Source organism: Rhinolophus sinicus, linkage group LG12 (genome assembly GCF_036562045.2).
Source record: "Rhinolophus sinicus isolate RSC01 linkage group LG12, ASM3656204v1, whole genome shotgun sequence".
NCBI classification, from domain to species: Eukaryota; Metazoa; Chordata; class Mammalia; order Chiroptera; family Rhinolophidae; genus Rhinolophus; species Rhinolophus sinicus.
The window spans coordinates 45,371,358-45,391,670 of NC_133761.1; the positions used below are offsets into that span (position 1 = coordinate 45,371,358).

At 42.4% G+C, this 20,313-nt stretch overlaps 2 protein-coding genes across 4 annotated transcripts in view; one reads left to right on the plus strand and one right to left on the minus strand.

Moving 5' to 3' along the window:
- Positions 1–1,831: 1,831 nt before the first annotated feature.
- COA6 (cytochrome c oxidase assembly factor 6) lies at positions 1,832–18,447 on the plus strand. Its single transcript, XM_019746990.2, has 4 exons — positions 1,832–2,054; positions 2,507–2,665; positions 11,540–11,810; positions 17,725–18,447. Exons 2-3 carry the CDS (start codon positions 2,522–2,524, stop codon positions 11,633–11,635), a joined length of 240 nt encoding a protein of 79 aa, XP_019602549.1. The 5' UTR covers positions 1,832–2,054; positions 2,507–2,521; the 3' UTR covers positions 11,636–11,810; positions 17,725–18,447.
- The window catches only part of TARBP1 (tRNA guanosine 2 -O-methyltransferase TARBP1), a 68,730-nt gene continuing 64,894 nt past the window's right edge, over positions 16,478–20,313 (minus strand). For all 3 annotated transcript variants that reach the window (XM_019746984.2, XM_019746982.2, XM_019746981.2), the window contains 4 exons: positions 18,014–18,205; positions 17,714–17,838; positions 17,135–17,271; positions 16,478–16,819 (listed from right to left, as the gene is read on the minus strand). In XM_019746984.2, the coding sequence (XP_019602543.2) occupies positions 16,603–16,819; positions 17,135–17,271; positions 17,714–17,838; positions 18,014–18,205 (671 nt within the window). In that variant the 3' untranslated portion in view covers positions 16,478–16,602. The remainder of the gene's footprint in view (positions 16,820–17,134; positions 17,272–17,713; positions 17,839–18,013; positions 18,206–20,313) is intronic.

A 20,313-nucleotide genomic window follows, 5' to 3' on the forward strand; every position in this document is an offset into this window, starting at 1 on the left:
TTATTGTAGTTCTTTATTGATTTCTAGCTTAATTGCACTGTGGTCAAAAAATGTGCTGAATGATTTCAATTTTCAGAATTTGTTGAGAGTTCCTTTACAGCTAAGTATGTGGTCAATTTTGGTAATGTGTCATGTTTGTTTTTAAAAAGATATTCGTTCCGATTTGGGTTATATTCATTGGGTCAAGCTTGTAAACCACATTATTCAAATTTTCTATATCCTTATTGATTTTTCTTTTGCTTGTTTTTACAACCACTGAGAAAGGCTTGTTAAAAATCACCTAATATGACCATATATTTTTTCTTTGTAATTCTGCCAAGTTTCAGTTTATATATTTATTAAATATAAACTTAAAAAAAATTAATACATATTTTTTCAATTCAGAAGTCATCCAAGACTCTTTCATTTCATCCTTTTTATATCTCATCAATCATACTTAAAAGATATTATAACTGCCTTTGGTAGACAGACAGTAAAAGAAATGGGCGGCTCTGATAAAGATAAAGCAATCCACTATCAGAGTCCATTGACTATTACAGAAATACTTCCCGTATTGTAGAACCTATATTTGGTGGTACTTGGCTTCACATCAGGCAACCTGAAAATCTGCATATGTTGAATTTGGAAAGTTTCAAACACCAGCACTGAGTGTAGAGCTATAAATTGCTTATGAGTTTTATAAGCACTTAGAACTTCAACAGGACTAGATGATGGAGCAGATGGAATCTGTTAAAGATCAGTCAACTGGCATCTGGTTATCTTATCCATAAACGTGCTTTTAAAATAAAGATTTTCCTGAGTGATATTAACTCACTTACATATTAAAAATAGCATCTTTTCAAAATATCTGGAGCAGCTCTTTTCATTCCCTTTTAAAATACGTTGGCGTTTGGGGAGTAAAAAAGCCACAAGTAAGATTAGAACAGTCATACAAATGTTTATTTCCCCCACTCTCCTGACTCTGTACTCCGCAAATCTGAGCTCCACGCCCACAGTTCCTTACTGTAACCTCCAATCGGGCTCACATTTTAACCCCGCAAACTATCAGTTGTCAGCAGACTGGAAGTTTGCTTTCACATTCTGTTCACTAGATGTCTCCTAATGCCACTGAAAAGACCTTTTCCATCCTCAGAGGAAAGCTGCAAGGGTTCGAGGTAGAGTGATGATGCCGAGATGTTTACCAGGATGAAATCTGAACCACGGTGCCCTGGGTTCTCAGCGAGATCGCTCATGTGCCATGTGTCCCGGGTCGTCACTCACCTCTTCCTGGGGACGTTTCAGCCTTTTTATTTATTATTATTTGGGGGCGGGGAGAATTCCTTTTAATCTAAGAAGCTTGTAGTAAAGCCTTCAAGGCTCCTGAAGGATTTGCCCAGCTCTCATCCCTACCGTGCAAACTTCCCCACAAAGCTGCCCCCTGAGCAGGGGCCGCACATTAAGCCTTCCGGGGGGCGCTGTGCGAGATGTAGAGACTTAGATTCGCAAGCCGGGTACAGTTCTCCGCAAAAGTTGTGAAAAACTGCCAGGAGAAAAGCATCAGACTTTACTACAGTGTTTCCCCCCAAAATAAGACCCGATCTTATATTAATTTTTGCTCCAAAAGATACCTTAGGGCTTATGCTCAGGGAATGTCAGCCTGAAAACTCACGCTAGGGCTCATTTTCCAGTTAGGTCTTATTTTCGGGGAACCACCGTTAGGTTAAGGCCAAGGCGGCGGGAGGACCCAGCGGGCCCCACCCACTGTCCACCTCCACAGGCACCGCCTTCCTCTTGAGCTGCGGGAAGTCACCCCACAGGCTCCAGCGCGGAGCCGGAAGTCCCGCCCCTGGAACGTAAACGGCAGCCCGTAAGGGTCATTGCAAGGCCGGCCAATCCGCCGCGTGCATTGCTTTCGCTGGGTGGTGGGTTCTACGCCTCCTGAGCCCACGCCTGCGGGCGAGGCGACCCTCCGGCGAGGCGAGGGCTGGCCTCCGCGCCCTCCTCTGCGGTGTGGGCTGGCGTGGCCCCTTCCTCCGGTCGGCGCCGAAGAGAACCGCTTCTGGACGGGCGGACAGGTAAGTTTGCCGTTGGCGCGGCGGGGAGCTCGTGTGCTGCGGACTCGGGAGGTCGCCGGCTCTCGGCGAGTCGCGGGTTTCTCTCCTGCGAGACGGGTCGGACAGTAATTTGTCCTGCTCCGTAATTTCGCCCTGTGCACGTATTTGGAGAGCAGGTTAGTTCAAACAGCACCAGGTAAAGGGGCACCGCTGCCCCCCGTTTCCCGGTGAGGGCCGGAGGGGTCTGAGTCCGACTTTCTGAGACCCCCGCCTCCCGCCGTGGCTCCAATAAGAGACCGCAGGCGGTAAAAGCTCGAAGGCCAGGGCTCTCCGGGTGCCGGTGATTAGTCCCAGCTGCACCATTCGAGTCCTGAGGCTTAGCTTTCAAAGCGCGGGTTGGAGGGAACCACGGTACTTTTCCCCTTGCTTTCCCTCGAGAACTTGTTGATGTCAGATGTTATTTTGGCCGACAGCTTGAGCCCAGTAGGATGGCGGCCCCATCTATGAAAGAAAGGCAGGTGTGCTGGGGAGCCCGGGATGCATACTGGAAGTGTTTAGACGAGAACACGGAGGACCCTTCTCAGTGCAAGAAGTTAAGACACTCATTTGAATCAAGTTGTCCCCAGCAGTGGGTAAGTCACACTTGGACGTGTTTCTGTTTGCTGTTAAAATACACAGCGCTGACGGTGTGAGTGGTAGGCTGTGAAATGAAGCACTGTCTCGGGCGTGTCAAAGCAAGTGTGTGTGAGCAGCTGAGAAAATCTTGACTGGTTAGCCTGGCTTGTCTTATGTACTTATATTACGCCAACCTTTGGAAAATGTCACCTGACGCTTTAAAGATTATCGAAAACACATGAACATAGCCAAAAAATTCCAACCCACTAAATTGGTAGACTTCTCCAGGTCTTTCTAAGGGATATTTCATCTTGGGCAGGAGTTGGTAAATTCATTGGCCTAGAGCTACTATCGCAAAGTATTCCCAGTTGCCTACCCAATCGTATATACCCAAATTATAACCAAAAGGAGTTTAGAAAGTAAAAATGTTCATACGGTAGATTCTGCCAGCAGCTGCCCCAGTGCCGGCCTGACAGGTGTTTCTGCGCCGTATTGCCTGTCTTTGGTTCGGGAGGGGGTTGGAAAACTGACCTAACATGATTGAGCTTAGTAAGTGATCCTGTGCGAGTGCGTGACACTCTTCAGTCCCCTTTTAGAGGGTGCACCACAGTGTTGCTCGCAGCTTCCAGAAGAGGCAGCTGCAGCTCAGCGCATCGAGGGAACTTGCTCAGTATTGGTCAGGAGGTGGCAGAACTGGAATGCTAAGTCAGGCCCAGCTGGCTGATGCGGGTCTTGAACCTGGATGTGTCTGTGCTTTTTCAGTGCATCCTCCTCCACACGATACCAGGTAGTTTGGGAACACGTCGTTTTATTAGAGGTGAAGTGGTTTTAGGGTCTTCACCCTCTCACACCTCGCATTTTCAGATGAGGAGCCTGAGGCTTGAAGGGGACCACAAGAAGGGTGTGACGAAGGTTGGGGTCATATTGGAGGGCTAAGGTGGGAATGAATGAAGTGCACCCCTTCACCTGTAAAACCACGGTACAGCCCGTCTCGTGGGATTACTGTGAAGCTCGTGTCTAATTTGACATAAACTGAAAACGTCAATGTGGGGCTTGATGATTAGATTAGATAATGATTTAAGCAAAAACCGGTATTATCTCTCTGGTTTTCCCATTAGATTCACTGACAGTAACTCCTGGTTTAAGAAGTAGGTGGGAGATACAGCCCCTGGGACTAAACTCAAACCTGATTCCTTTCAGGCCTTGGTACCACTACTGCCTCTGCTGTCCCCTTCTCACTCTCTGCTCTGGCCCAGTGCTCACTGAGAACAGGAAAGGACTTGGGGGTCTGGGGGTCGGGGTGGGAGGGATGCAGAGCCAGCCCTTTGAGTAAGTCATGGCCAGAGTGTTAGCAGATCCCACCCTCATCCCACCCCTACATTTTCCCAGGAGAGCTTGTCACTATGAGACCTGTCTTTTGACAGCCCAGCTATAGTTTTCTTCTCAGGTTGCATGTCAGAATTGTGCGGAGATTCTTTTTTTAAATATGAATAGCTATGTCCCAGACCTCACCTCAGACCTGCTGAATTTCTAGAAATCGAACTGAAGCTTCTTTTAAAAGAGCTCTGGCTCTGCAGGTGGTTCTGGTGGATAACCATGGGTGGGAATCTCTGTCTTAGCCCCTTTGTAAGTCACACCTCGGTGCTATTTTTTATCTTCTCTCCTCTTACACCCACTGCTGTCTCTCCAACCTCGTGGCTAATAGAGCCTCCCACCCTTCTGTTCTATGCATCATAAAGGGCTTTTTCAGCCAACCCGTTGCTGCTTTATTGTCTCCTCCCCTTGTACACAGGCTGAGTGCTGTGCCGTGAGGGCCTGCCTTCTCTCCGGCCACTGCGTCCTTCCCACAGCCAACATTGGGTATGTGGCCTACGCACCTCAAATGCATCATCTCTGTCATTTATTCCTCACAGTAACTCTGTCACCCACTTCTGTGGACGAGGGCACAAGCACACAGGTGAAGTTACTAGTAAGTGCAGAGCCTGAATTTGGACTCAGCGGTCTGAGTCCAGAACTCATGCTCTTCCCTGCTGCACACATACTTCTTCCTGTGCTTGTCACGCAAGAAAAGGATCCATGAAAAGAGCTTGCACAGTCTCATGTTCTAGAATCGCAGTCATAATTCAAGTCCATTTAAATACAAAAACCCTATCTCTTTGGGTCCTTTGACAGTTCATTCCAAAGGCAGTGGATGAAGGAACAGGTGCTTTCCTGTGTCTGTTAAGTGCTACCGCTCCTTAGTCCCCTTCTGTGCCGGTCACTACCCCAGCCACTCCCGTCTACAGCCATGGCCTAAAGTACCACTGAGGAGTTGATGCCCGGTCTGCACCTCCTGGCTGGTCCTCTGTCCAACTCCAGAAGCACCTATTGAGCTTTCTAGGTGGATGTTCTCAAGGACCAACCTTGACCTCTGCATATACAAGCCTGAACTCTTCCCCCGCCAGCCTCTGCTCCTGTGCTCCCAACATTAACACAAGCCTAGGAGCCAGTGTCAGCCTTCACCGTGAGTTACTGAAGGAACGTTCTCAGGGAAGCAGAATGACACAGCAGCCCTGCGGTGGGGATGGGTCCGGTGTGTTTAAGGAACAGCAAGGAGTGAATAGCAGAAGTTAGGGCCACAGGGGTGATGGGAGGCCAGGGATAGTGGATATTACTCTGAGTGATACAGGAAGCCACTGGAGAGCTTTGAGTCGGGAGAAAGGAGACAAGTGGGGACGTGAGATGGGTGACAGTAGGGAAAGGTTGGTGGGATCAGGGTTCTAGAGGGAAAGTGAAGAGGTGGTGGTCGGAGAACAGATGCCCAGGGTCGGGATTATGGGAGGGCGGGATTTGTTGGTAACGACAAGGTCTGGGTTTTGATCCTGGGAGTCGGGGTTTGGGGGACACGATGGCTGACCAGGTCAGGGAACTGAGAGGCCAGGGGATTGGCAGGATGAACCACGTTGAAATCAGCCGAGTTGGACAGGAGTGTTGTTGGAGAAAATGCCAGCACCCTGCAGCGACAGAGGAGTCCAGCAGCGAAGGGGACTGGGGAGTACACCAGTGCCATAGTTGCCCCATGGCATTGGCCGACAACACCACTTCCATTAAACTGTTTCCTGCACATCGCTCTGTTCCAGTCCGTAACAGTTCTTTCCCGCCTGCGCCTCAGCCCTTTGCTGCCTTTCACCTGTGCTCTCAAGTATTACCTTGTGGAAGTCTTACCCAATAGCCATAGAATAGAAACTAACATTTTCCAGAGCTGTGTGAGGAGGGGAGGTCGGTGGTAGGGGAGAAGTGGCAGTATCCTTCCAGTGCATTCTGTATGAGCCTTTGTGTTTTCATGAGCCTTAATTTTCACTCAGCCCTCTGAGGTACCGTTGTGTCTTTTCAGTGGGAACTAAGTCTCAGGAAGGTGAAATCATTTGTTCAGCTGACCAGTGAAATAGTAGAGAGGGGATTTGAAGGTAGGTCTCTGATTCCAAAGTTTGTTCCTTTACTTAGCTGAATCCACAGCCAAAGAATAAAAAGTAAAACCACCAAATAGAGAAGTATTTACAGTGAATACTTCCATCATAAAACACTAAAAATACAAATTTGTTGCATAATAAATATACCAAATAACTAAAAGTCTAGCTGTCACAAGAGCAATTAGTCAGGTAGCCCTTTGTGTGTCCCTTTTACAGCACTAAGCAGTCTCCCTCGTAGAATGGTCCTACTTAAAGTCTCCTGTTGGTTCATAACTTAGGGAGGAGCAGGGATGAGGTCTGTCATTCTGGCATAATCCACAGTCCCCCACTAATAGCAACCACACATCCAAGGTATCTGAGCCCAGGATCAGGGGCAGATAATGCCTTTTCCCTGTAAACCTTTGAAATGTCTCCCATTCCAAATGCTGACATTCACACTGCCACCCTGCGTTGCATTCAGTGGCTTAGAGGCCACTCGCATTGTGTAGAGGACACATAGCGCTTCTCAGTAAATGCTTGATTCATTAACCTTTTAGAGGAAGTGCCGCGTGTTGAGGGTCCTTGACTGTTAGTTGAACGAGGTGAAGGCTGGGGAGCAGAGCTTTACAGGCAGAGCACAGAGTGTGCAAGGCATGGACGCAGGAGGCACGTTCAGGAAACGGCTTGCCCTGTATGACTAGCGTTTCAGGGCTGCTGGTAAATTCAGAGGGCAGACCGCTGGGCAGAGATGAAGCCGTGAATGGCTTTGTCTTAGGACTTTGGATGTTGACCTTGAAGACAATAGGGATACTTTGAAAGATCTTCAAAGAAGCAAGTGATGTGATCAAATTTGGGTTTCTAAAAGATTGTGCTTGGCAGCAGTGTGACAGGTGGATTAAGGAAGGCAGAGAACGGGGTTACAGAGCTGCTGCCGTCCAGTGAGCCATGAGGGGGCCTGTGATCTGGGGAAACAGATCTGGGCGTCTGCGTGGAGACTGACAGTCATTGAAACACTAGGTTCTGGACTAGCTGGGCCTGAAATGTTATCGGGGCCTCTACATGGAACTGTCCGTTAGGCAGCTGGTGACAGGAGAGGCAAAGATCTGCTGGTTTGCCACAGAAACATCAAGGGCAGTGCCACTCCTTACCTGGTGTCCCTTATAGAGAATGGCCGTCCCAGCCCAGTCAGCCTGAGACCACCGGGGTAAATCTGTAGTCTGCCGGTCATGTTTATTAACATGCTGTAACCAGGGAGACTGCACAGAGAACTGTGGGCATCTCACCAACCAAGGGGAGGGAGTTATCAGAGGATGGGGGCAGGGTGGAGTTTGGGTAAAGGGGAGGGAAGCCAGGCTCCGGGCTCAGGGCAACGCAGTGCTGTGTGCAAATAGGTCATTAAAAGTCAACTTTGGATTGAGAAGTGGACCTAGGGTCCTGTTTTCCACAAACATAAAAGCTGAGTGTCATGTTCAGAAATCCCTAATGTGAAGTCCTGCACCTGGGTGAGAGGTGAGGCTGCCTCTGCCTCTGTGGCAGACACAGTGCCTTAGAACCTCCAGGCGGAAGGGGGCTGCATTCTTACTGATAGGTACATCTTCCAGTGCAAATTTCTGATAGTCTCTGATTCTAGAGAGCAAGGTTTCCCGGTGAAGGAAGCAGTAGTCACTCCAAAGGATCTGTTAGGAAATCCATAGCTGTCAGCTGTCCTGTGTCCTCTGGCTGCTTGCTTATCTGCCAGTCAGCCCAGCTTGAGACTGGGCAGGTTTTTACATTCTCAGCCTAAGCTCATTTTCACTTACGCAGCCACGGTGGAAATATTTAAGAATTGTATCCTCAGAAAAGCTTTTAACAAAAAGACTAGTGTTTTCTATTCTGACCAACTGTGGTATTCTGCCTTTGCCTGTGTGCAAAGCAGTCAGATACAGAGGCTGATGGTCTGTGGTTGGCCTTCGTTTCACCGCTTCAGGATGTGTGGCTTTAAGATACTTCCAATTCCCTAGTGCAAGGAGAATATAATAGACATAACACAATGAAATCTTCAATTTATTGAAGTTTTACCATCGATTTACCTTACAATTCATAAATACAATTTTTAACTATGTGTCTTGTCTCCTTAAATGTATGTTTCTGGATGAGATAAACTTGATAAAAATATGGCTGATGAATTACAAAATTTATTGAACTTACAGTTGATAAGAAAAACTTGTATGATGTTTTTAAGCATGAAGTCTTATGACCTTAAAGCTTTATGACCTCTCCGAACTTGCATGGCAAGTTTCACATGTCTAAACATATCCATTCCTTTTTTTTATTTTAATTTTTTATTTAACCTGTCCCCATCTCTGTCAGTCATCAGCTTGTTCTCTGTATCAATGGATCTGTTTGTATTTTTTTTATTCATTTGTTCTGTGTGGTTTTTTTTATTTCACATGCAAGTGAAATCATACGGTATTTGTTTTTCTCTGACTTACTCAGCATAATACCCTCTAGGTCCTTCCATGTTGTTGCAAATGGCAAGTTAATACTCTTTTATTACTGAGTAATATTCCATTGTATACATGTGCCACGTCTACTGATGGACAACTAGGTTGCTTCCATATCTTGGCTGTTGTAAATAATGCTGCAATTAACAGGGGGTGCATATCTTTTCGAATTAAGTGTTTTTGTTTTCTTTGGATAAATACTCAGAAGTGGAATTGGTGGATCATGTGGTAATTCTACTTTTAATTTTTTGTTTTCCATAGTGGCTGCACCAATTTGCAATCCCGCCAACAATGCATGAGGGTTCCCTTTTCTCCACTTCCTCGCCAATGTTTGTGAATTATTGACTTTTTGATACTAGCCATTCTAATGTATCTCATTGTGGTTTTGATTTGCATTTCCCTGCTGATTAGTGATTTTGAGCATCTTTACATGTCTGTTGGTCATCTGTATATCCTCTGGAAAAATGTTTATGCAGGTCTTCTACACATTTTTTAATTGGATTGTTTGGCTTTTCTTTTTTTTTTTTTTGGTGTTAAGTTGTAGGAGTTCCTTATATATTTTGGATATTAACCCCTTATTGGATGTATCATTGGTGAATGTCTTCTCCCATTCAGTAGGTTTTCTTTTCATTTTGTTGCTTTCTGTCGCTGTGCAAAAACTTTTTAATTTGATGTTGTCCCATTTTTTGTTTTTCTTTTGTTGCCCTTGCCTGAGGAAACATATCCAAAAAGATATTGCTAAGATTAAAGTCAAAGAATTTATTTACTGCCTGTGTTTCCTTTTGGGAGTTTTATAGTTTCAGGTCTTACATTTAAGTCTTTAATTCATTCTTTATTATTGTATATGGTGTAAGAAAGTGGTCCAATTTCATTTTTTTAAATGTCTGTCCAGTTTTCCCAGCACCACTTATTGAAGAGATTGTCTTTACTTCATTGTGTATCCTTGCCTCCTTCGTTGTAGATTAATTGACCATATAAGCAAGGATTTATTTCTGGGCTCTCTAGTCTGTTGTCTTGATCTATGTGCCTGTTTTTATGCCAGTACCATATGTTTTAATTACTGTAGCTTTGTAATATAGTTTGAAATCAGGGAGCATGATACCACCCACTTTGTTCTTTCTCAAGATTGTTTTGGCTATTCACAGTCTTTTGTGGTTCCATATAAATTTTAGGATTAGTTATTCTAGTTCTGAGAAGAATGCCATTGGTATTTTAATAGGGATTGCATTGAATGTGTATATTGTTTTATGTACTAAGGATATTTTAACTATTAATCCTTCCAATTATTTGTATCCTCTTCAACTTCTTTCTTCAATGTTTATAGTTTACAGACTGCCTTTCACCTCTTTGGTTAAATTTTAAATTTATTCCTAGGTATTTTATGCTTTTTGAGAAATTGTAAATGGAATTATTTGCTTAATGTCTCCTGATCATTCGTTACTGGTGTATATAAGTGCAGCAGAATTCTATACATTGATTTTGTATCCTGTAACTTTACTGAATTCATTTATTGGTTCTATAGTTTTTTGAATGAGTTTTTAGGGTTCAATATATATAGTTATCATGTCATCTGCAAATAAGAGAAGTTTTACTTCTTCCTTTCCAATTTGGATGCCTGTTTTGTTTCTTTTGTGACGGCTGTGACTTCCAATACATGTTGAATGAAAGTGGTGATAGTGGGCATCACTGCCTTGTTCCTGATCGTAAGGAGAACGCTTTTAGCTTCCCCATTGAGTATGATGTTAGCTGTAGGTTTGTCATATATGGCCTTTATTATGTTGAAGTTATGTTCCCTCTTTCATCACTTTTTTTTAGTTTCATCATTAAAGGATGTTGAATTTTGTCAGATGCTTTTTCTGCAGCTATTGATATATGATTTTTATCCTTCATTTTGTTAATATGTATCAAATTGATTGATGTATGTATGTTGAACCACCCATGCATCCCTGGAATAAATCCCACTTGATCCTGGTGTATGATCTTTTTAATGTATTGTTGAATCTGTTTTGCTAACATATTTTTGAGAATTTTTGCGTCTATGCTCATCAAGGATATTGGCCTGTAAATTTTTTTTTCATGTCTTTGTCTGGTTTTGCTGTCAGGGTAATGCTGACTTTATACATTGAGTTGGAAGTGTTCCTCTTTGATTTTTTGAAATAGTTTAAGAAGGATGGGTATTAATTCTTCAAGTGTTTAGTAGAATTCACTGTGAAGCCCTCTGGTCCTAGATTTTATGTTTATTGGAAGTGTTTTCATTACTGCTTCAATTTCATTGCTCTTAATTCGTCTGTTTAGATTTTCTTTTTTCATGGCTCAGTCTTGGAAGGGTACATGCTTCTAGAAACTTATCCATTTCTTCTATCCATGTATTGCTATATGATTGTTTATAGTATTCTGTACATTTCTGTGGTGTTGGTTGTACCTTCTATTTATGATTTTATTCAGGCGCTCTTTTCCTTGATGAGTTTGGCTAAAGGTTTGTAAAGAACCAGTTCTTAGTTTCATCGATCTTTTGTATTGGTTTTTAAATTTCTATTTCTGCTCTGATCTTATTTCCTTTAGTTGTAAAGATTTATTGTTTATTCGGAATTTTCCTTCTTTCTTGAGGTGGGCCTGCAAAAATAGGACCTTCCCTCTTAGAACTGCTTTTACTGCATCCCATACATTTTTGAAAAGTTTTCATTTGTCTCAGGCAGTTTTTGATTTCCTGTTTGATTTTTATTACATTTCTTGAGGAGGTTCATGACTTAAATTCTCAACGGGATCTGTACCCCAAAAAGGGTCAAGATTCACTGACCTACACTCTCTTTCAAGACTTTTATACATCAAATGCACTGATTGAAAATGGTTCTAAAATATAAATCACTTACGCCACTTACACAATGTATTAATAGGTTGAATAATTTTACACTTAATTCTGTGCTTTTGTCTACACTGCATAACTTGCCCTTATTCAACTTCAACCCTTTTCTCTCAACAGATAAAATATTTTGATAAAAGAAGAGACTACTTAAAATTCAAAGAAAAATTTGAAGCAGGACAATTCCAGCCTTCAAAAACAACTTCAAAGTCCTAGGCTGTTTTTGGACTTTTCAGAAAGGTTGAAACTATGCTTTCTGGACATTCAAAAATGTTCCATTCACTACAGACGTTGTTTTGAATCACGGCTTAACATCAGTACTTGTATATATATAAATCTTAATTAAAATGAAGAGTCCATCATTCAAACTATGAAGAACTGAAATAAAAAGGTATGAAATATGCTTATTTTTAATTTAGTAATAAATCTATTTTAAGACAAAAGAAGCCTATTATAAAAACACATGTCCTTTTTTGGGGGGATTTCAGGATGGGTAGTAGGCAAATATAATATAGATATAGGTAGATACTGAAAAAAAGTAGCTTGTTGTGTGCTAGGAGTTTTTTTAATACAGGCACAAAAAAATGATTAAAAGAACTTAAAATATACAGGGAAAATAATAAAGACCATCTACCAAAAACTTATAGCTAATATCATAATGATGAGACAATGAATGCTTTTTCCCAAAGTCAGTAACAAGGTAGGGATGTCCTCTCTTCTATTCACCATTGCACTGGACTCCTAGCTACTTCACTGAGACAAAAAAGAAATAAGCGTACAAATTAGGAAGAAATAAAACTCACTATTCATAGACGTTCACCGAAGCTATGATGATCTCTATAGAAAATCCCAAAGACTCAATAAAGAAGCTCCTGGAACTAATAAGTGGCAGGAAATAAGGTCAGTATACAAAAGAAAACCATACTCTTATATACCAGAATGAACAAATTGGAATGTAAAACACACACCATTTACAATAGTATTAAAAAACTTTTTTTCAAAGGAATACGTTGATATAAATCTAAACAATGTGTGTAGGACCTATATGCTGAAACCCACAAAACACTTGAAATTGGAGAAGATCTAATTAGAGAGAGACAGTGTGTTGATGGATTAGAAGATTCAATATATCAGTATTGTTAAGATATTGTTAAATTATCTCCATTGTGTTCTACGGGTTCAATATAACCCCAATCAAACCAAACAAACTTTTGTAGCTACTGACTATTAACAAGCTGATTCTAAAATTTGTATGGAAAAGCAAAAGATCAAAAATAGGCAAAACAATTCTGAAAAAAATAAAACTGGAGAATTCTTATTAGGTGATTTCAAGAATTATAAAACTGCAGTAATCAAGACAGTATGGTACTACTGTAACAGGACTGGCAAAAGGAGAGACACATCCCGTGTTTCCCTGAAAATAAGACCTAGCCGGACAATCAGCTCTAATGTGTCTTTTGGAGCAAAAATTAATATAAGACCTGGTATTATATGTTATATTATTTATATTACATATTTATTATAGTAATTATATATTACATTATACTATATTAATTGTATTATATTTATTATATTAATTATATTATAGACCCGGTCTTACAAGATCCGGTGGTTTTATAGTAAAATAAGACCAGGTCTTATATTAATTTTTGCTCCAAAAGATGCACTAGAGCTAACTGTCCAGCTAGGTCTTATTTTTGGGGAAACACAGTAGTTCAGTAGAACAGAGTCCAGAAATATACCTACACAAATAGTCAGCTGCAGTAAGACAGAGGTGTAGAGTCATTCAATGGAGGAAAAATAATCTTTTCAACAAATAGTGCTAGAAAAATTGGACATCCATACACAACAAAATGAACCTTGATATTTACCTGACACCTTACTTAAAAATTTGGATCATAGACCTAAATATAAAACTTCTAGAAGAAAATATGGAGAAATTCTGCATGACTTGGGGTTTGCAAATGAATTTTTAACATCAAAAGCGTAATCCATAAAAAAATAAGTTGGACCTTATCAAAATTAAAATTTTTTGCTCTGTGAAAGATACTATTAAGAGACTCAAAAGGTAAATTACAGACTGGGAGATGCAAAAAACTGTATACACTGGACTTGTATTCATCTTATTATCAGTGTATATTATTACAATTTTAATACAGTTTTTTCCTTAAAATGTGTATAGATTTTTTTGGCACCCTCTGTATTTGCAAATCACATACCTCAAAAAGAACTTATATCCAGAATAAAGAACTCTTACAACTCTTAAGAAAAAACAAAGAAAAATCACCCAAGTTTAAAAAATGGGCAAATTATGTCAACAGTAGCTATTTTCACACATCTCTTCATAGTGTTATGAATAACTTATTTAATATGAAAAGATGTCTCATTATCAGTAGGGTAATGCCGCCTAAAAGCATAGTGCTCTATCACTACCCACCTATCAGAACGGCTCCATGCAAGTTGATAATACCACGTGCGGCTGAAGATGCAGAACAACACACTCATTCCCTGCTGCTGGGAACGCCAAATGGTTAAGCCCCCCTCAGTTTCTTATAAAGTTAAATATATGCTTAGTTCTGACCCAGCAATTCCACTTGTAGATACTTCACCAAATGAGGTAAAAACCAGAGCTGTACATGAATGTTTAGAACCACGTTGCTCATAATTGCCCCAAACGGGAAGCCAGATGCCTGCAACAGAGGACTCGCTAAATGAACTGTGCTACATTCATGCACTGGAATACCACTCAGCAATAAGAAGAACTTGAGTCACCCAGCAACACTGAAGAACTTGGCTACGAGAAAGAAGCCAAACCCAAAAGGCTACATCTGTGCTTCCATTTATACAATTCTGGAAAAGGCAAAACTAGTCCAAAAAGCACATCAGTGGTTGCCTGATGTGTTTGGGAATGTGGCAAGAGGAGCGTCCCCATATGTGCTCCATGAGTGCACACTTGTTGGAACCCACAGCACCGTACCCACACTAACGAGCGACCAATTGCATGCACATTACACAAAGTGAACCAGGATTTGGGAGGGATTCCAGAGTGTAGTGCAGCTGTGGTAAATGAGTCTGAACATATTACATATAGGACAAACTCACTGGAAGGGGCGGGAAAAACGGGGGCTGGCCTAAATAATTTTGAAAAATTATTTTTGACTGTAGACTAAAGAAAAAAAATCCATACAAATTGCTGAATTTCACAGGGGTTTGGGTTAGCAGTTGTGAAACTACAATAATAAGAACCAGGTTTATGTCAGAAAAAGCAATTAAAAATAAGAAGTGAATGCTAGAACTAACTTTGTGTTGGGTGTGAGAGTGATAGTAAGGATTCCTGTTCACACTAACTTCTGCAGACGGTGCGTTTTGTACACACAGGCTGTGGACACCGACAAGCCCCTGCTGTTTGCAGAGAGGTCTGCGGTGCCACTCCAGCTCCCAGAGTTCAGTTTCTAACACTAATCTGCAGTAAATGTCGGATTCTAGAACTGGAGCAGGGAAAACAAAAGAAGAGCCTGGAGTACTGTGTAGTGGCAGAAAGTAAGAAAGTAGTAAAATGAAAAAAGAATGGGAGTGTGTCCAAAGGACACAAGAGCCAGCCATCCACACTGACATAAACCGATGACTGAATAAGGGACAGCTCTTTCTTACAGAAGAATTCCAAGTAAAAAATGTGTAGATGAAATGAGAGAAATACAGAATATCACCATTAGAACACTATAGGAATAACTGCTACAGGCAATATCCACTGATGGATGTTAAAATCAGTGAGCACACTGTTCAGGAGAAACAGTATACGAGCATAGCCTCCAACCATCTCCCAAAATAGTATTAACTACTGTGCTAGTTTGAACAGCTGCCCCGAAATTTCTTGATACTCCTTCCTCCAAAAGATGAAGCTTATTTTACCTACCCGTGAATGTAGAATAGGCTTCTAACAACGGCCATGGAAAGGGAAAAACAGCACCTTTCCAGAGCACAAGTGGTGGAGGTGGTAAGTCATGCTGAGATGTGATGGGAAGGGCACCTCAGGACGAGTAGCCTTTAAAACCCCCATCCGTCTGAGCATGGGGACACCACAGACAAACCTGGATTATGAGACACTGAAAAGAATACCTGACCAGTACTCTGCAAAGTGTCATGGTCATGAAAAACAAGGAAAGATGGAATCTGGAGGAGACGTGATAACTGAATGCAATGCAGTGTCCGGGATTGGCTCCTGGAACAGAAAAGATATTAGTGGGAAAGCAGGAAACCTGAATATAGAGCGATCTGTAGTCTGGTGAACAGCATTATTATCAGTGTTAATTTCTTAGTTTTAATAAATGTCTATGGCTCTGTAAGGTCCGGTTAGGCATCTAGATGAAGGCATTTGAACTATCTTTGCAACTCTTCAGCAAAACAATATTCCAATAAAACTGGAAGGAAAAACATATACAGGTAACAGACGCTAAATTTAAATATTAAAAAGGACCCAGACATAATTGAAGTTCATTTCTGGATAGTGATTAATAGTTACATTAAATAATGAAGTTATCGCAATATCAAATGAACGGAAACACTGAGAGCCTTCATGTGCCCCAGGACATGCAAGAGTAGTTCTCCTTTGGGCCCATGTTGACAGCTGTCAGAATATAAACTATTTCTCAGCACTATTTGAACCCTGAGCAAAGGTGGCATAGGTACATTTTCCTTAAAAACTTCATATAAGTGATGTGGGCCTATTTCCTGGCTGTAAAAACAAATTAAAGCCTATGACCTAAGCATTATGACTTTATAGGGCATGTTTCCTCCCTGGGAATAAGTAGCTACAAAGCGGCAGAAGAGGCCCACTGCTCCGCAAACAATCTCTGCTTCCAAACCCCACGCCTCCTTATGACGGAAGCTGTGGTACTCCGCACCGCCTATGATGTAAGCTGTGGTACTCAGAGCCACGTAATGCTGCCTTACTCCCATTATAGTCCACGTTTCTGACAATACTAGTTTCTGGGAAAGAAATTATCTTTTTAAAATACATTGATTTCCACAATTGCTTAAAATATTGTACTAACGAAGTCGTACAATTTAGCTAAAAATGTTTTATTAAAGGGGACAAAATATAGCAGTATATTTAAGGCACATGAAAAAGTTTTGGCATTAAATTGCAAGAAAAGAAATACAAATGATTACAGTAAGTTCAGAATCTATTTCGTTTGTCCAAACCAGTTACTCGTCTCAGAAAAGGCACGGACTTGGTGGCAGGGGTCCCCCTGGCGCAGCAGCTGCTGTCTGGTATATTCCCAGATTAGCAGGGCTCCACTCACGTGGACGTTAAGCGAGCGGATGATACCCTGCTGAGGGATTTCCACACAAACATCCAACTGCTGGATCAAATTTGCTGGAATTCCTTCACGTTCATTTCTAATGAAAAACGGGAGAAGAAATGTTAGTTTTCTTGTAATAAGCAACTTTTTTCTCAGATATTCTGGAAGCAACAGATTAACAAAATGAAGCAAGTGTAAATTACCAGGAAGATCAGAGTGTAACAAAGATTTGGGGGTCAATCCTGTGTTTACCTCACCCTCCCAAACAGGTAAAATAAAAGGAAAAACTAGGGGGGGCTTTCCACAAACATTACTCCTATTAAGTGAAATAATAGCAGTCTAGATAAACTAATTTCTGAAACATTTTCAAGACTTTAGACTGCGATATACTATCATCAGGAGAATTTCTTACCCCAACAAGAGTAGAGATTTCTCAGGAAAGCAGTACTGGGTGAGGTCTACACTTTTGGCAGTTTGTTCCACACCAATGATGGTGTAACCTTCTGATTTTTTCTGTTGCAGATAATCAGTCAGCTGAGGTGGTTTTACCTTAATATGAGATATAAAAGCAGAATATTAAATCAGTTATAGCCCTGCCTGGAGTAAAATCAGAGTTTAAGAAAAAAACTTTTATTAAACTAAGTTTGTTTAAAAGTCTTTTTAAAAAGAAAGGGACAGAATTATACACTATAAACAAGAACTCCCCCAACATCATAGAAATTTATAAAAATTATTCTTATATCAATAGTGAGTTGCAGCACACATTTTACTGAAAAGAATTCTACATTACTGATGATTTCTAAAAATACAACCATGTGAAAGATAAAGGAATTGGAGAACAGATGAGGGCTATATTTTACTTGAAGCATTGTTTTTAAAACTATTAAAGGCTGGGCTCCTGTAAATCACTACAAAAGGACTGACACATGGAAGTAGAGTACTACATGCAGATTTAGCGAATAAAAACTTTAATAAATTACTTTCCACCCACCTCCACTAAAGGAAGCCACTGTTCGGCCGAGACACTGAGGTGCTGGAACTGCCTGTCGTTTATACTCTGGAGACTGGTGACAACGAGCGCCGAGGCCCCGAACACCTCGCAGGTGCGGCACAGTCCTGCCCAGAACAAGCTCACGTCACTGTCTCATCCAAGGCTAAGCGCGTTACGTCCCTTACAGCCCTCTGCAGCTCCCAGAGAGGGTACAGGGAGAACAGACAGCCAGAAATGGCAGTGGACTCACTAAAAATTTCAGGATAAAAGATTTAAGCGCCCGGAATACTACTGTTTTACCTCCTAAATTGGTTGGTTTATCGATGAGCGATGCCACTACGATCAGTCTGCTCATGGACTTCCCAAGCTTGGCAGCACGATCCGGAAATACGAGCTCCAGGTCTGCGTCAGGAACGTTGTTTTTCCCTGGGGTGATCTTCTTCTGAACATCAGCCCACTCGGGTTGGTTATCTGCTTCGCCTGAGTTAGAACCTGGGAAGGAAAACAATAATCCCATATATAAACCAACCCCTCTCTCTCACACATAGTGTGTGTGTGTGTGTGTGTGTGTGTGTGTGTGTGTGTGTGTGTGTGTGTATGTGTGTGTCGAGTTTAAAATGAGATTCACTAAAAAATTTTAGTTGGATTCAGATACAGCTGCCATTTTCAATAGTAATTTTAAGTGTTCAGATTTAATTCTGCTAAGCAATAAACTACATTTCGTGACGATAAAAGACACACTCTTTTTACATTTTAGCATACCCAAAGTTGGGAAGCATCTTAGAATCCATAGGGTGTCATAATTTGCTAGCATTCTTAGAGGTATATAAAATAATAGTGTATCTTATAAACAACAGTGTATTAGATTAAAATTTTCTGTAGAAATATTATATTCCCGAAAGCAACAGTCTTTCCCTTCAAGCACTTTACACGTATTTGGAGGAACGTTCCTAAACTGAGGGCTATTCTCTCCCCTAGCCCGACGAGGACGCAAGGCTTCTAGCCTGCCTGACTGCAGTACAGGAGGGAGACCACCCCCAGCTCCTCCGCTGTCCTACTCCCAACTGTTGATTGAGCAGCCAGGAGCACTTAGCTTCCTGGGGATGGAAGAGGGATGCTTATAACCACACCACAGTACTAGTGAGGGACACTCCCCCAGAAAGTTAATGTCTGGGGGCGGGGGGGCAAAGAGGAAGACCCAGGCAGGCTTGAGAAGGGAAGCGATGGTCTGCAAAGCAGAGAGTGGGGGGCAGGGAAGACTGTAGGTACCGCGTGTGCACAGACGAGGGGGGGGCCCTGCAGACTGTAGGTACCGCGTGTGCACAGACGAGAGGGGGGCCCTGCAGACTGTAGGTACCTCATGTGCACAGACGAGTGGGGGGCCGTGCAGACTGTAGGTACCCCGTGAGCGTGCACAGACAAGTAGGGGGCAGGGCAGACTAGGTACCCCATGCGTGTGTACAGACGTGGACGGGATGACTGAGCAGCAGTCCGCGGGTGTAGCACAGCACACGATGGAGGGAGGTGGCTCTGACCAGATCACAAGGATTTTGTATAGGTGGTAACTCACCCTACAGGTAGGAGCCACTAAAGGGCTTTCAGAAGACGGATACTAGAACTGGTGGTGTGTTTTAGAAAAATCCCTCTTGAAAGAAATGTAGAGGGAAAGTTGGGGCTGCAAAACCATTAAGAGGCTTTTGCACTAGCCCAGGCAAACACAAAGACGGTTCAAATGAAGTCAATACAAGAGGAGATGCAGAGGGAAGCAGAATCACCAAGACTGGGCAATGGATGCATGTGGGCCAGAGAGGATACAGGAAAAGAATGACTTGTGTGTGACAGCGACACCACTAATAGGAGGTATACAGAGGGGCAAGTTTGGCTGAAAGGTAAATTCGATCCGGGTATGTTGAGTTTAAAGAGCTCATGGAGCGTCCAGTAGGCTTGGGAAAGAGGCTGGGCAGGGATAAAGAACTGAAAGTTAGTTATCTCTGGTGGTTTCCAGTTGTAGAGGTTAATACAAGTGCTCAGGGAGAGCATGTGGGTGGGGTGAGATGAAAACCAGGCCATGAAAATGGTGCGGAGACAGTAAGTCTCCGCACAGAAACTGTCCTGCGAAGTCCCTCTCCACCAAAAGCAAACCAAGCAAATGAAACAGAAAGCTAGCTCTTCAGCCATTCCCAACCAGCTAACGTCGTGTCTGCTCTGTTCCACAGCAGAGCTCAGACCAGCTGCCTACATGCTATCCCCTCTGTCGCCCAGCCCCTGCTCGGCCACCCCAGTCAGGCCGTCCCCACCACACTGATGAAATGGCTTGTCACTGTGTCTTGCCCCCAACCTTCACGTTTGCTGTTCTGTTTGGGGAGAGCTCTCCCCCCAGATCTTTGCTGGCCTTTCTCTCCACTTAGGTCCCTGCTCAATGTCAGTTCGTTGTTAATCTCTTCGCCCTGCTTTATTTCTTTTTTTTTGGTAGCACTTTTTACTTACTACCTGACATTATCTTACACATTTGTGTGGGGTTGTCGCCCCTGTGAGCTCCAGGAGGGCAGGGCCTTAGTCTATGTCTAGCACATAGGAGGCAATCAATAAGCCTTTGCTAA